Genomic DNA, 13,907 nt, shown 5'->3' with positions numbered 1-13,907 from the left:
CGGAATGGGACTTTGTGGGAGCCTTACTACAATGGAGATTTGCTTCTGTGCGGATTGCCATTGGACTTCTGTGGAATACAAATTTCAGTGTCAGAGTTCTTTTTAGGATTACAGTCTAAAATCGAAAGGGATTTTAACTTACACAGAATGCATTTCTTTTTGTTGTGGATAAAAAGTTAACAAGGTTGTTTCTTCCTGAATTAAGGAAGTATGGGCAAGCCACTAAGCAGGCCAGACTGTTTACGGCAGAATCCCACTTGTCTGGGAAAAGGGGAGGAAGAGGATGGGTATATAGAGGACTGCTATGTCCCTCAGAGGTCTATATATGACACAATGAGAATAAATGAACAGATTGATCAGGGATCTAAACTTAATCAGCCTTCCAAAAGCACTATAGATAAGGTGGATGCCAGTACTATATCAAGCAATGGGACTTTAGGAGCATCCAATGTCTTTGAATCAAGGGCACCGGAAAGTAAAAAGTTAGACGAGAGAGTAATTTTTGATGCACTGAAACTCAGCAGTGATGTCTCAAAGTCAGCACCAGCTCCACCCAGAAGAAGGCCAAACCCGGAAAGAAAAGAGAATGTAAACAGGAGATCGTGGAAATCTTTTATGCCACCAAACTTCCCTGAATTTGCAGAAAGGATTGAGGCCTCCTTGAGTGAGGTCTCAGAAGCTGGGGCATCAAATTCTTCTTTACAAGAAAAAAGGGAGTCAGGTGCCATGTTAGCTGAGAACTCTGGACATTCAGACCACAGGGAACCTATGTCAGAATCGCTAACTTTGGAACATGTCTCCAAATCGTCTGGCATTCCAGAAGTTCAGGAGGCGAAACAGTTAAGTGAAGACTGTTTCCAGGATGAATGTCAACCCCTTCTGAAACCAGAAGATACACCTGCAACATCCATGGTTATCACACAGGACCAGAAACTCTCAAGTGCAACATGGCCAAGAGCAAGGAGAAATGTTATCAAAGGAAGCCTTAGCGATGGGCATCATGAAACATTGGAAGCGACCCAAGCAGACTGCACTGTAGAAACCGTACAGCTATCTCCCTGCCTAAGTGAAGAGATGCTGGATTCAGGAATGAATATTCTCATCACCCCCAGCCTTAGAGAAAAAACGGAGTCTGAGCTGCGATTTGAAGAGGATGAGAGATGGATAATGATGGAGGCTGAGGAGGAGTGGGAGGAGGAGGTGCTGTCAGAGGGAGGAAAGACTGTTCTATTGACAGATGAGAAAAGGAACTGTTGCTTGGCAGATATTTCTGAAGAAAGGGAACAATTAACTGCCACAGCAATGACAATAGAGACAACAGACTCTTCTGCTGGTGTCCTGGGGACCTCTCGCCACCCAGTTCACCACCCAGTGCACTGTGATGACTCACAGCTGCATGATAACTGCTCAGCTTCTGTTCCCCAGGAAACATACCAGGATTTAAACTGCGCTTTTACAGATAACATGTGTGATACTGAAGACATAACAGTTCAATTTGAAGCGGAGGACTTCACTCCAAATTCAGAGTGCTGTGTCAGTCCTGTTGTCCCAGAGCAGTTCTCTGACACAGATTCTGTACAGATGTTCCTTGAACTAGAAAAGCAGTGTTTGAGTGAAGAAGGAGATGGAGCTTCTTCAGTGGATCTAGACGGTCCGGTCTCTGGGACCTGCTCAGAAGGGCTGGACCCACAGACAGACTCAGAAAAGCTCGTAGAGGCTGAAACAGAAGAGGGTCAGCAGACAGCTCCTTTCGAAGTCAGTGCTGCAGACTCTGCTATTGTGTCAGACCTTGAGGACTTTGATGTCACATACAGTTCTCAGGTGGCGAGTACAATAGAACCCACTACAGAGCCTTACTCTAAAAAGGAAACCTCCTCTTTCACCCAGACAGACTCTGAAGAAGTGGGGGTTTCCAGTCCTAGGGTTGCAGAGGAGACAATATCACCACAGCAGCTCTGGCCAATAAGTCACTTAGAGGATGCTAAAGAATGTGAAATTGACCTGCTGACAGGTCAAGAGCCAGTGGAAGATTGTGTAGTAGAAGCAATACTGAGCTGTGAAGCGACAGTGTCTCCTGAGGCAAATACAAGTGAAATGCCCTGTTGTGAAGGAACGTCTCCTCATCCCAGTGGTTGTTTGTTAATGCCCCAAGGAGATCAAGCCTCGTTGGAAACCTACAATAAAGTGGAGTGGACCTCTGAAGAGTATACAAGGAGAGTGTCCTCAAGCCATTCGTTCCACTGTCAGCCATTAGTTCCTGCCACAAGTGCCGAGGAACTGCATTCCCAGCAGGATTTTTACTGGCTGAAAGATGAGGTCAGTGCTGAGGGGGCTAATTGTTCTGAAAATAATGAGCATCCTCTGTCTGAAAGGACTGAATTCTCAAACTGGGGTGTCTCAGAACTAGCGTCTGAGGATGAAGTCACAGACTTGGACAAAGAGAGCGATCGATTGGAGGGCCAAATTCATGGAACTGAACATTTAGATACTCACTGTTTTTCTCAAGCACCTTTTCCAAATGAGTCTATATCCGAACAGGGCTCTGAGGCATGGGTGAAGTCCACGGAGTCCATTGAGGACCTGCAGTCAGAAGAAACAGTGCCTCTGGGTCAGCTGCTGCATGTGGAAGGGATTACTCCTGGGGAAGAATTCCTAAGTGCCCATGTTGTTCAGGAGGACGTGCCAAAAATGGTTGGACAGGTAATGCTGGATGTTTCCACAGGGGAGGCCGATATCTGGGAACCAGGAGACCTGGCCTGGCTGTTTGAACACAGCTGGGCAGATAAGTTAATAAGTTGTGTAGCTGGTGTACAGTTTGTGTGTGGAAATACTCGCTCACCAGTTTGCGTGGAACGCGCGTGTGCCGGCGCAGAGGAGCGTACTTCCACGGTCACAACCGCTGACGAGGAGCTTGCAGGCATCATTGCTCCATTTAGCATAGAGCAGCCAGCCCCCACCGTTCTAGACAGCGCAGAGACGCTCCCTACAGCATTGCCGGCTGCGGCGGAGCCTGTCGCCGAGGCCGCGCCGCCGGCTGCGGCGGAACCTGTCGCCGAGGCCGCGCCGCCGGCTGCGGAGGAGCCTGTACTAGCACTGCCAGATACCGAGGAACATGCTACCATTGCCGTGGCATGCAGCGTGGAGGAGCTTCCCACTGACACTCCAGGTATGGAAGAGTTTCCCATCCTTACAGCATCCAGACCAGAAGAGTTTAACACTGCTGTAATTTCCAGCACAAAGGAGCATGCTGCATCCCCACAAGAGATGGAAGAACTGGCCACGGCCTTGCCATTCAGCACGGAGGAGCTTGCGGCATCATCTGGCCTGGAGGAGCCCATTGCCTCTGGCCAGGCACCCGGAGCATCATGTGCCTCGGAGCACAGCACACAGATGCTTCCTGCAGCTGTGTTGGGAATGGAAGACCCCCCTCCTCTCTCACGCCTCCTAGCAAAAGAACTATCTTCTACAGCATCTGGAGTGAAAGCCTTGACTATCACAATGGCTGACACAGAAGGGTCTCCTATCACAGTTCTTGTGGCGGAAAGGGCTCCTGCTGTAACAGATGGATTAGTTCCAGATAATGAGGTATTTGTTACTCAGTTACTTACACGGGATGTATCGGACAGGAAATCCCTTCGTTTCTGGGGGTGGGGAGAGGAAGTCCTGACTCCTACCTAGCTGACAGTTTGCTCACACTTTTTGTGAGGTACAGACTGCACTAATTGTCCCCTCTGTCAGTTTTCTGTATTGTAAACCTTGAGGTAGGTCTTTTCCCAATTAAAAAGAGTTCAATTTTGTAGGCCAATGCTTTGGGGGTGGGAAATATGTATTTTTGCAAGCATGGGAGGTAAAATATGACAATTGTTAGATTATGAAAATTCTTTCCCTAAACTTTTCAAGTGACGTACTTATTCAAATACATTCTGCTTACTCAAAAGTAAATTAGAGATTGCTACAGGAAGATTTTTCTTGCTGGAGTAGATCCACCATTTCGAATACAAAATGCTGTTACTAAAGAGAATCTGTAAAGCAAATTGAGTGAACACAATGCATACATGCTATACAATAACCACTCATTTAAGGTTTTCTTAAATGAGAAAGAGGGGCAAAGATGTTCTGAAATATCAGGAGAAAAATAAGTGTAATTCTTTTCAGTATTTTACTAACAACATTTGTATTAAGAAAATTTGAAAAGTGCTATAAAGAGTATCAGGGTTTTTTTTTTTATGCATGGTATTTCCATATCTGATCCCTAATTGATCAGCCATTTAGGTTAGAAGAACAGTCATTGGGAAGACATTACCAGTTGCCCAGCACATAAACCTGATTCAGTGGCAATTACTCATCCTTTGCGCTATGCTACCCATTTAAAAAACCCACAGCTACCTCGGCATCAGAGAACTGCTTTGAAATGGAGGGGAACACAAGGAGAGAGGAATCAGTTTACATTGAGTTTTTGCTTGAAGTGCAGCCTTCACTACCAAACCAAGTTCCAGTCAGTAAATTAGGAAAGAAAAAAGAGACATCAAGGTACTGACTTCATGTGGCTATTATCTGGGATTTACTGCTTCAGTTTCGTTGTTGCCTCTCTATTGGGACTGTATTTTATATTAAATGTTTCTAGTTATTAACCCTTTGGAACCAGTGATGCCTCGAGCCATTGATAGGTTTAGGTTTGCATCAGGAAAATGCCTTGTAACTTGAGTGTCTTAGTATTAACCAGCTGAGTTACGTCTAACATACCAGGAGCATGAAGCAAAAATGTACTTCCAATGTTGCAACACATATCCTCATACATTCCCTCTGAAATATTTGTTCCAACGGAGTGCTGGCACTTCTACAGAAAATCACCAAATGATGGCTGTATTGTGTTCAGCAATAAAAGGGTTAAGAAGTGGAGTGAGATCACAGGATGCAGTCATCCATGATAGGAACAAAGTAGAATTTAAAGAGAGTCATTGGAAAGTGGTTCTCAAAATGAGAGGGAGGTACCCGAACAGATCCAGTGCCTTTAGTTGAGAACGGTCAGTCCATGCAGTTCACCAAATACAGCTTTTCAGAAACCTCACTCATCATGTTTTTCTATGTAAAAGATAGATTGCACATTAAATATATTTGTTTCAAATTTGAGTCCCCGTGAAGGTTAATGAATTAAAACATTGGAGTCTTGTGTATGCATATTGGCTTTGAAGAATAAATGTGTTAGAAGTATTCGCTCTTAATGCGATTATGCATGTGATTGCGTTTTAAATGATCCCCGTGAAACGGGCTTTGGTTTCTGGATTGTGCGTACGTACCTTGCAGTTCTTCATTGTTGGGGGTCAGCGGCTGTGCATTTGGATCCTGCAAAAAAAAAATGTTTTAAAGCTTCTAGTTTGTTTGTTTTTAAAGTCCAGTTTTATATTTAAGGCTTAGTTCAGAGTACACTGGAAGAGGCACTCTGCTCCAGTCAAATGGTTGCATGCCTTACTTATCAGTCTGATCCTTTTATGTGTTTGGCTGCCTTAAGCAGCCAACTCCATATAAGAGCAGTAACAGAAGTGTTTGGAGAATTAGCTATTTCATGTCACCATCACTTCTTATAACCATAGAATAATTCTGCACAAGCATATAGCTCTGGATTGTGTCTTCCAGCGCTCTTGAGTTAATATTCCTGGCATAGTCCCACTGTGTAGACAAGCTGCTGAACTTCAGTGGGGAGGAAAAGATTTTGAAAATGGGAAAGCATCAGAAGGCAGGCTGTCTTTCCCAGGCAGAGTGTTACTGACTTTCATCCCTTCAGAGATAAAGCAGTTGTCTGATACCAGAGACCTTTTCCAAACCTTACTCCAGTGCTTGCTTCTCAGGAGTTTTTGGCACAAGTCGATCTGAAATGAAATGTTTAGACTTTGTCAATTTCCATATCCTTGGTTACATGGGTTTTTTTCAAGCATACTTGAAAAAGAAAGAGAAAGGTTGTCTGCATTTATCTCCGGCTCCCTTCCGAGGGAAATGGTTGTGAGTACAGAGAGAGCACAATAATCTTTCCTGTTCTTCTATTTGTCAGCGTTTGACCTATGATCTGTGCTAGCTAGCAGCCCAAGGCCTGTATAAACAATGTGTCCATCCCTGTTTTGCAAAAAGAACAGGAGTACTTGTGGCACCTTAGAAACTAACAAATTTATTAGAGCATAAGCTTTCGTGGACTACAGCCCACTTCTTCGGATGCCCTGTTTTGGATTGTATTCTTCATTATGTGGAAGCAGAGCTGGTTCTACCTCTTGGAGTTTGCTCAGAATTTGCTTTTCATGTTCCAGCGTTTCCTGCACAATGTGGCCTTGGTTGGCTGCCTTGTCGCTGAGGCTGAATGACACTATTGTGGAGGAAAGGAAATGAATACAGACTGGCTTGGGTCTGGCTTGTCATCAGCTAATTACAGGAGATTTGAGTCTTTGATAAGGGCACTTACCTCCTCGAAAAACGGGATTTTCCCTGTTGTTTTTCCTCCCAACAGCAAGGTTCCTTCCTTCATTTCCAAAACCCCTTTTTTGGTTGGAATGCTTTCCTCACAGGACTTGCAGACGTGGATTGTGCCAAATACGTGGGATGATCTCAGATAAACAGCTAACACATTAATCTTCCATTGCCTTTCTCTTGTTCCCTTGGTCTTTGCAAATGCAGTATGCTTCCCAGTGTCTAAAGTTTCAGTCGTTTGATAAAACTCGTCTAGTGTATTGCCCATCCCAGTTCAACACTGCCAGGGTAAGATTTGCTTTGATTTCTGTTGTTGAGCATCTGACTGGGTCTTGGTGCAAGTCACAGTTTGGCTATCTAGGTGGGGCTTCTGCATGGGTTTTACAGATTTAAAAGCATATATGGCTGCATCTGAGACATAATCTATGCCTGAGACCAATAGATACTTGAAGTGCTCATCATTGGAGATTTTTAAGAGCAGGTTGGACAAACACCTGTCAGGGATGGTCTAGATAATCTCGAAGTCCCTTCCAGTCCTATGATTCTACTGGATATGGGCAGATGAGAGATTTAAACTAACAAACAAAACTTCTTTAAAAAAATAATGAAAATAACTGCACCAGAAGAAGCAAAAGGAAAATGTTCTGCTTGCTCTTTGGAGAAGGCTGGGAACTGTAGTCTAAAGTGTATCCGTTAGCAGATGGGGTGGTGCTGCACAAGAGAACTGAAGGTTGTAAATCAATTCCCCCTTCTTGTTCAGATGTTTCAGAAGGAGCAAGTGGATCCCATTCAGGTAAAACTACAGCAAGTGAACGGACTGGGCCAGGGACTCATCCAGAGCGCAGGAAAAAATTGCGACGTGCAGGGATTGGAACATGACATGGAGGAGATCAACGCCCGCTGGAACACTCTCAACAAAAAGGTAAGCACCGCAGGAGAGGTGAGCCTTCCTTGCTTGATGCAGTAAGCCGTTGTCTTCGCTCAAGTGAGTCAGCTGACATAAAGGGAGCCGCATCTATAGTTGAAGCAGAGCCGTTGACACCGTAACAGTGCCAAAGACAACGAGCAGTTGCTCTGTTGTCACCTCGTGTAACTTGAGAACACTGCGCCTCTAGAGATGTGTGTCTATGTTCAACGCAGGTGGCACAGAGAATCGCACAGCTACAAGAGGCCCTGTTGCATTGTGGGAAGTTTCAGGATGCTTTGGAGCCACTGCTGAGCTGGTTGGTAGACACAGAGGAGCTCATCTCCAATCAGAAACCTCCCTCTGCTGAATACAAAGTGGTGAAAGCTCAGATCCAAGAACAGAAGGTAAGTGAGCTGGAGATAGTGAATGCTGAACAGTATCCAGGAGGGAAGGACGTAGAGGCCACGAGCACAGTGCGCTGTTAGTAGCCGAACCAGTGTCTCTGCTCCATTTGGATCATTTTTAAAATATAAATAACTCTGATTTCATGTAATTCTACTAGTTTACGGCAACCATTCTGCAGCGATGACTTTCTCATATTCTACCATTATACTGTATGGGTTCTGGTCTTGTTACCCATACCTGCCATCTTAACAGGCTAATAATGAGTCTTATATAAAAGACAGGCAGATTGGCTCTACAGCGCCAGTATTATTTTGCTATCCTACTGTCTTGAAATTAGCTGCCTGTTTATTTTTCTTCAGCAACAGCCCATTTGGTTTTGCTCATGCTGACAGCTATTTTATATCCGGCTCAAATAGATTTTGTAGTGTATGGTTTCAGTTTTGGAATTTGAACAAAATAAAAACACAGGAAAGAGGGTTGACCAAACACACATTGGTCTTTAGGTAACACAGGCAGGTTATGAATAAGACTTGTTAACGGATGGAACGTTCAGACATGTTAATAATGGTAAAACAAAGTTTAAAAAAAACCCCAAGACTTCATCACATAGGGTGAGATTTTTTTTAATAGAGTCGAGCGAACGTTAAAACATAATTTTTTACAATTTGGGGAGCAAGTTTCAAGTTCCTCTGTTGAATCAAGTGTTTTGGATTTGTTTGAGGCATTTTTATTGTCTCTTGAGTTTGGGAGGAAAACAAAAATCTCGTTGTTGATTTGCTCAGCTGGGTTTGGACGCAGCCCAGCGTTTATTAATGGTTTTCAAACACAATTAGAGGGTTGGTGTGTTTGGAGGCAGAAGTAGCTTTGCTGACTCAGTTTGGTAACTTTTATCCCTCTTTGTTTTAATGTTTATGCAAAAGCTGCTCCAGCGACTCTTGGATGATCGCAAGGCCACTGTCGAGATGATTCAGGCAGAGGGCGGAAGGATAGCGCAGTCGGCCGAGCCAACGGACCGAGAGAAGATTGTTTGCCATCTGGAGAGTCTTGAAAATAGATGGGCAGGACTGCTTGGCAAGGCAGCAGCCAGGTAAGGAAGAGAAGTGGGAAGGAAGTGACTTCATTTTCTCTCAGCTTTGAAAGCGGAGAAATTCCTCTGCGCCCAGCAGGAAACGTGTTCTTTGCACCAATGTATCTGGTTGAATATGCTGCCTGTTTAAGGGTGAGAACAAGCAATGAACATATTGTCACTGGAAAACTTGTGAATTTCTTTTCTGCTCTAGACTAGATGATCACAGTGGTTCCTTCCACCCTTAGAATCTGTGATTTTGCTGGGATATCCTCCTTCATTGTAAAGCCATGTAATAGGCCCAGACTTCGGCTTATACTGCTTACCGGTCTTGCAATGATCTGTTTCATCATCTTATTGGCAAAGGGTAGTGGCAATTTCTCCCATGTCCATTAATGATCAGTGTTTTGGAGTTGTTTACAGAGCTCACTGCCCTGTGTACTTTAGACAAAGACCAGTTTATTATTGTTTAAGTTTGTATTACACTGTACACTTACAAGCTGCTTTCTGACTGACGGAAGCATTTGTGTGTGTGTTTTTTAAACTGTTTTCAGTATGCATTGGTTGGCCATCCAGCAGTCAGTTAATCAGAACTTTAGAATAGTTCTTGCTAGTACAGCACTTCGGGTTTGCAGCCAGTGTTAATCCACTGGACACTGTTGTGGGCTGTTTGTAATCATTAGATAGCGACACTTGGGAAGTTCAGTGAGATTCCTTTATTGGAATATCCTGGAAACAGCAAGTGTCAACGAGAAAACTCACAAAACTAAAATGTGCGTTGGGAGGGTGAAACAGATGGCACAGTTTTATAATGCTGTGGAGATGCTTAGATGAAATTAATTCTCTTCACAGTGTGGGTTTATTTTTATTCCTCCTAGTTTGACTTTCAGCTTCAGCTCCAGAGTACTGTTTGCACCTTTCTGCTGCATGAATCTCATTTACAAGATGCAGTTTGCTGCATGGTCTAGTTCGTATAATGATGTGTCGAGCCACCCACAAGGGCCAACCTCAGTTTATCGTATTTGAAATTCCAGCTGAATCAATGGGCCGCGGTTTCAAGGACTGTCAATCTGGAACCTTTCACCAGCACCTAATGGTCCTTACAAACCTGACATTCAAGGATTTTAGCAATGCCCCTTATCATTTCGGGAGATTTCTATGACAGTGCTGTTGATGGCAGAAAATCTAACAGTGTAGAACAGAAGCCTTTTTTATTGACTTCCGTGGGAGTTGCCTTGGACCCTTACACAACATCCCTGAAAAGGGCATTGTTCTGCAGTTGCTAGGGAACGTGTGTGTTTGCATTTCCTGTTTGCCTGACTAGATGTTAAACACCTCTCTTCAGTCCAGGTGTCTCTTCCTTCTTTCTATCGCTTTGTTTAAAGGCATTTGCACTCAGACCTCTAGCCACTGCAGCCTGTTAAAAGCTTCATAGTGCAGTACAATCTTTATGGTTAAGGTGGCACTCAAACATTCAGTTGCTTAACTGTCCTGATTTAAAAAAAAAAAAAAAAAAAAGACCTTACACCTAATTAGCAGCTTTGTTGTTATCATGCTGTAGGCAAAAACAACTGGAAGATATCCTGATTCTGGCTAAACAATTCCATGAGACCACAGAGCCTATTTCAGACTGGCTATCTTTGACGGAGAAGAAACTGGCAAATTCTGAGCCCATTGGTACTCAGACCGCTAAAATCCAGCAGCAGATCACCCGTCACAAGGTAGGAAATGGTCCCCAAGCAAACACAGAACTGTCGATGGAAGACGTCGGCCATTGTTACACATAGAAGTGCAGAAAGCTGTCTGCATGGTGATGGGGACAGCTATCACAGGCTTTTGAAATAGAGACCGTGAGAAATCACAACATGGGTGGCCCATTGTTTGCTTCTGGCCATAATGTAGCCATGTAACTGTTGTGTCTTTTGCTCTTTGCAACCAACTGAAACCTTTTATTTGTTATAGTTTGTGCCCTTCTTGGTGGGTTATGTCTTTACTTTGTTTGATCATGAATTAATTTCATTCTTTACGTTTTTTTTCTCCGTTTTATTCCATTTTCAGTCATTTGTTTCTGTTGTCCATTTTGTCACCCTGGATTTTCAGGCACTAGCGGAAGACATAGAGAGTCGCGCGACTGACGTGAATCAGGCAGTCAGTCTCGGGCAGTCTCTCGCCTCCCTGAGTTGCATAGCTGAACAGGGCTTGCTGGCAGAGAAGCTAGACTCGCTGCGGGCCCGGTACAGCGAGGTTCAAGATCGGTGCTGCCGGAAGGCAGCCCTGCTTGATCAGGCGTTGTCCAACGCTAGGCTCTTTGGGGAGGATGAGGTGGAAGTGCTCAACTGGCTGGCCGAGGTTGAGGACAAGCTCAGCTTGGTATTCGTAAAGGATTATAAACGGGACGTCCTGCAAAAGCAGCATGCTGACCAGCTGGTATTGCCATTTTCCGTTTTTTTCATATTTGTTTGTTGGTTTATTTATTTAGCAATTGTTTTGATCCATTTTTGTTTCTGTTTGACTTTAATTTTAACCAACATCAAAACAGGCCTCTCTTTTCTCAGCTTGGAGAAAATAAACATATTTCATTTATTGAAAACAACTCTCCTCCCCTCAAATCCCTCCCACCCACCCCGCAAAAAAGGTGTCCTGGTGTCCCATAGACCATAAATTATTCAGATGCTTTGCATCCAACTCCTGGACTAAGTAAACCAGACCAGCCAGGATTTTTCTTTAGAGCTTCCAGTCTTTCTTGCTGGAATGAGTGAATTTAAAGAGCCAGGGAATGTGTCGTATTCCAGCACTGAACCCCTCTTCTGAGAGGCAAGGGCCTTTTCCACTCATACATAGGCGCTGTCAGCACAGCCCTCCAGTGTGGATGCAGCATATGCCGACAGGGTTTTGTCTGTCAGGGTAGGAACACCATCTCCCTGAATTACATTACCTCTGCTGACGGAAGCACTCGCCTGTCGGCATAGCTGCGTCTCCACTAGGGGGTTTGTCAGGCATAGCTATGTTGCGGGGGGGGGGGGGGGGGAGAGAGTTCTCACTGCTGGGGCACACTGGACAGTCTCTTGCAATAGAAACACTGTCCCACAGGTATCAGTGATTTCAGCTCTGCAGCCTGTAACAAGACTCTCAATTAAGTCTAAATTAGCTCGTTTATTATGCATTGGTTAATTTCTAAGACGAGTGGATTCTTCCTTAATACAGATCCAAAGGCAGAGGGTGGTAAAGAACTGTGCTTAGCACTGAGTTACAAGACCTTAAGCCTGGCAGGGAAGTGTAGTTGGGGAGCAGGAAGGACATGCCACATACCTGGTTCCGATCCCTGGGGAATACAGAGAGAAAGTTATGCATCCCCTGGGGTCCTTCTCCTGCACTTGGTCGCCTGCCCAGCTGAAGGGCCTCCTTCATGGAGATGGTAACTGCTGTTGGTTCTTTCCATTCAGGCCCTGAACGAGGAGATCGTGAACAGAAAGAAGAACGTGGACCAAGCCATTAAAAACGGGCAAGCGCTTCTGAAACAAACCACAGGTATCGGAAGAGATGAACAGACTGCAAGGCCTGGTCTGATAAAGGCCCTTCCCCCCAGCCAAGCTTTGGGCTAGCTGAGAAGCCTGGTTGTTGTTGTTTGCAATAATTTGTGCAGAGTAGGCTGTTGATCTTGGCTACTCTTAAGATGCTGCAGAGCCGGATGATGTTCCACACACATTCATTCTGCGCAGTAGACTATGAGTTAGTATTTAATACGTTTATTATGGTGGTGCTAGGCACAGTACAAACACAGAGCAGTAGACGTGCCCTCCCCTTAAACATGCTGACGGCAGTCGAGCAGAAGTTCCCAAAGAAAGGTCTTTGTGGTTCGCTTTTTGGTGATCTCCACAGACCTGGCTTGCAACCCAGCACAGGCTCTACTCCTTCTTTCCAGCTGCTAAACCACATTAAAAGAGGCTAAAAATACACCAAGCACTTTCCTAATATTACTTTCCATGTAAGCAATTGCTGCAGTTGCCATGTGGATGTCAGCCGTTCGTGAGTGGGAGGAGAGGTGGTGCTCAAGGGAGTCTGTTTACTAAGAGGTAGTCTGCATTATGAACAAATGTTCTAGAAAAGTTGATATAACAAAAACCAGCTCCTTGGTTTCCTGTCCTCTCAGCAATGGCTCCCTCTTTCTCAGAGGTGTCGCACGTTAGTCAAGAACAAAGCACTGGTAACTTCAGGGTTTTACTGGAACCTCAAGCAAAAACGACTTCGTTGCCGGTTTCGTTTCCATGGTGGGAAGACGGAGGAATTTTCCCTGGCTGGAAGGAAAATATCAGTTGCAAAAGTAGCTCCAGGGTTGTGAAAACGGCTTCTTGCTGGCATTGACTTGACAAAAAGGGATTCTGAAAGTAGCCATTTAAATCAGAAAGCAGGAAAACAGGCTGCTTTAAAAGAAAACCAACCTTGGACATGCATAACTAACTGTGTCTCCATCTCGCAGGGGAAGAGGTGCTGCTAATCCAGGAGAAACTGGATGGCATCAAGACTCGTTACTCGGACATCACAGCCACCAGCTCTAAGGCTCTCAGGACGTTAGAGCAGGCTCGACAGCTGGCCACCAAGTTCCAGTCTACACATGAGGAACTGACCAGCTGGATGAGTGAGGTGGAGGAGGAGCTGCTGTCCAGTGGGGGGCAGTCACCTGTTGGAGAACAGATACCCCAATTCCAGCAGAGGCAGAAGGTTAGAACTTCTGAAATACTGAGCTCAGTGGCAAAAGCTGGGGTGGATCTTTACAAGGGAATGCACCAGAGCCGATGAGCTGCGGGAGCTTGCGCATTGCATTGAGAGTGAACTGCAGAGGGTATAGTGGAGAGTATAGGAGAGAATTTGCTCTTAAAGCGTAATGCCAAGAAGCGGGGGATAACGGAAGGGAAAATATCCGTTTGGTCCATGACGAGGGCTCTTCGGCACCACGGTAATGCAAATAATAGCAACAATATTTCACGTTAAGAAGCAAATGAGGCACCGTCCTTTTTCGGCTTATGGGAGGCTGCAACTCAGAAATCTCAAAGCTCATTTAAAAAGTAAAAATATATT

General features: G+C 44.8%; 1 protein-coding gene across 32 annotated transcripts in view; it reads left to right on the top strand.

Moving 5' to 3' along the window:
- The window catches only part of MACF1 (microtubule actin crosslinking factor 1), a 249,139-nt gene that overhangs the window by 191,342 nt on the left and 43,890 nt on the right, over positions 1–13,907 (top strand). For all 32 annotated transcript variants that reach the window (XM_008171036.4, XM_005302134.5, XM_065577277.1 and 29 more), the window contains 7 exons: positions 7,214–7,375; positions 7,594–7,764; positions 8,686–8,852; positions 10,393–10,552; positions 10,932–11,258; positions 12,275–12,359; positions 13,309–13,550. In XM_008171036.4, coding sequence (XP_008169258.2) covers positions 7,214–7,375; positions 7,594–7,764; positions 8,686–8,852; positions 10,393–10,552; positions 10,932–11,258; positions 12,275–12,359; positions 13,309–13,550 — 1,314 coding nt within the window. The remainder of the gene's footprint in view (positions 1–7,213; positions 7,376–7,593; positions 7,765–8,685; positions 8,853–10,392; positions 10,553–10,931; positions 11,259–12,274; positions 12,360–13,308; positions 13,551–13,907) is intronic.

This window comes from Chrysemys picta, chromosome 23, assembly GCF_011386835.1.
Source record: "Chrysemys picta bellii isolate R12L10 chromosome 23, ASM1138683v2, whole genome shotgun sequence".
Taxonomy (NCBI): Eukaryota; Metazoa; Chordata; order Testudines; family Emydidae; genus Chrysemys; species Chrysemys picta.
The sequence above is the reverse complement of the archived record's forward strand: the minus strand, read 5'-3'. Positions and strand labels throughout refer to the sequence as shown.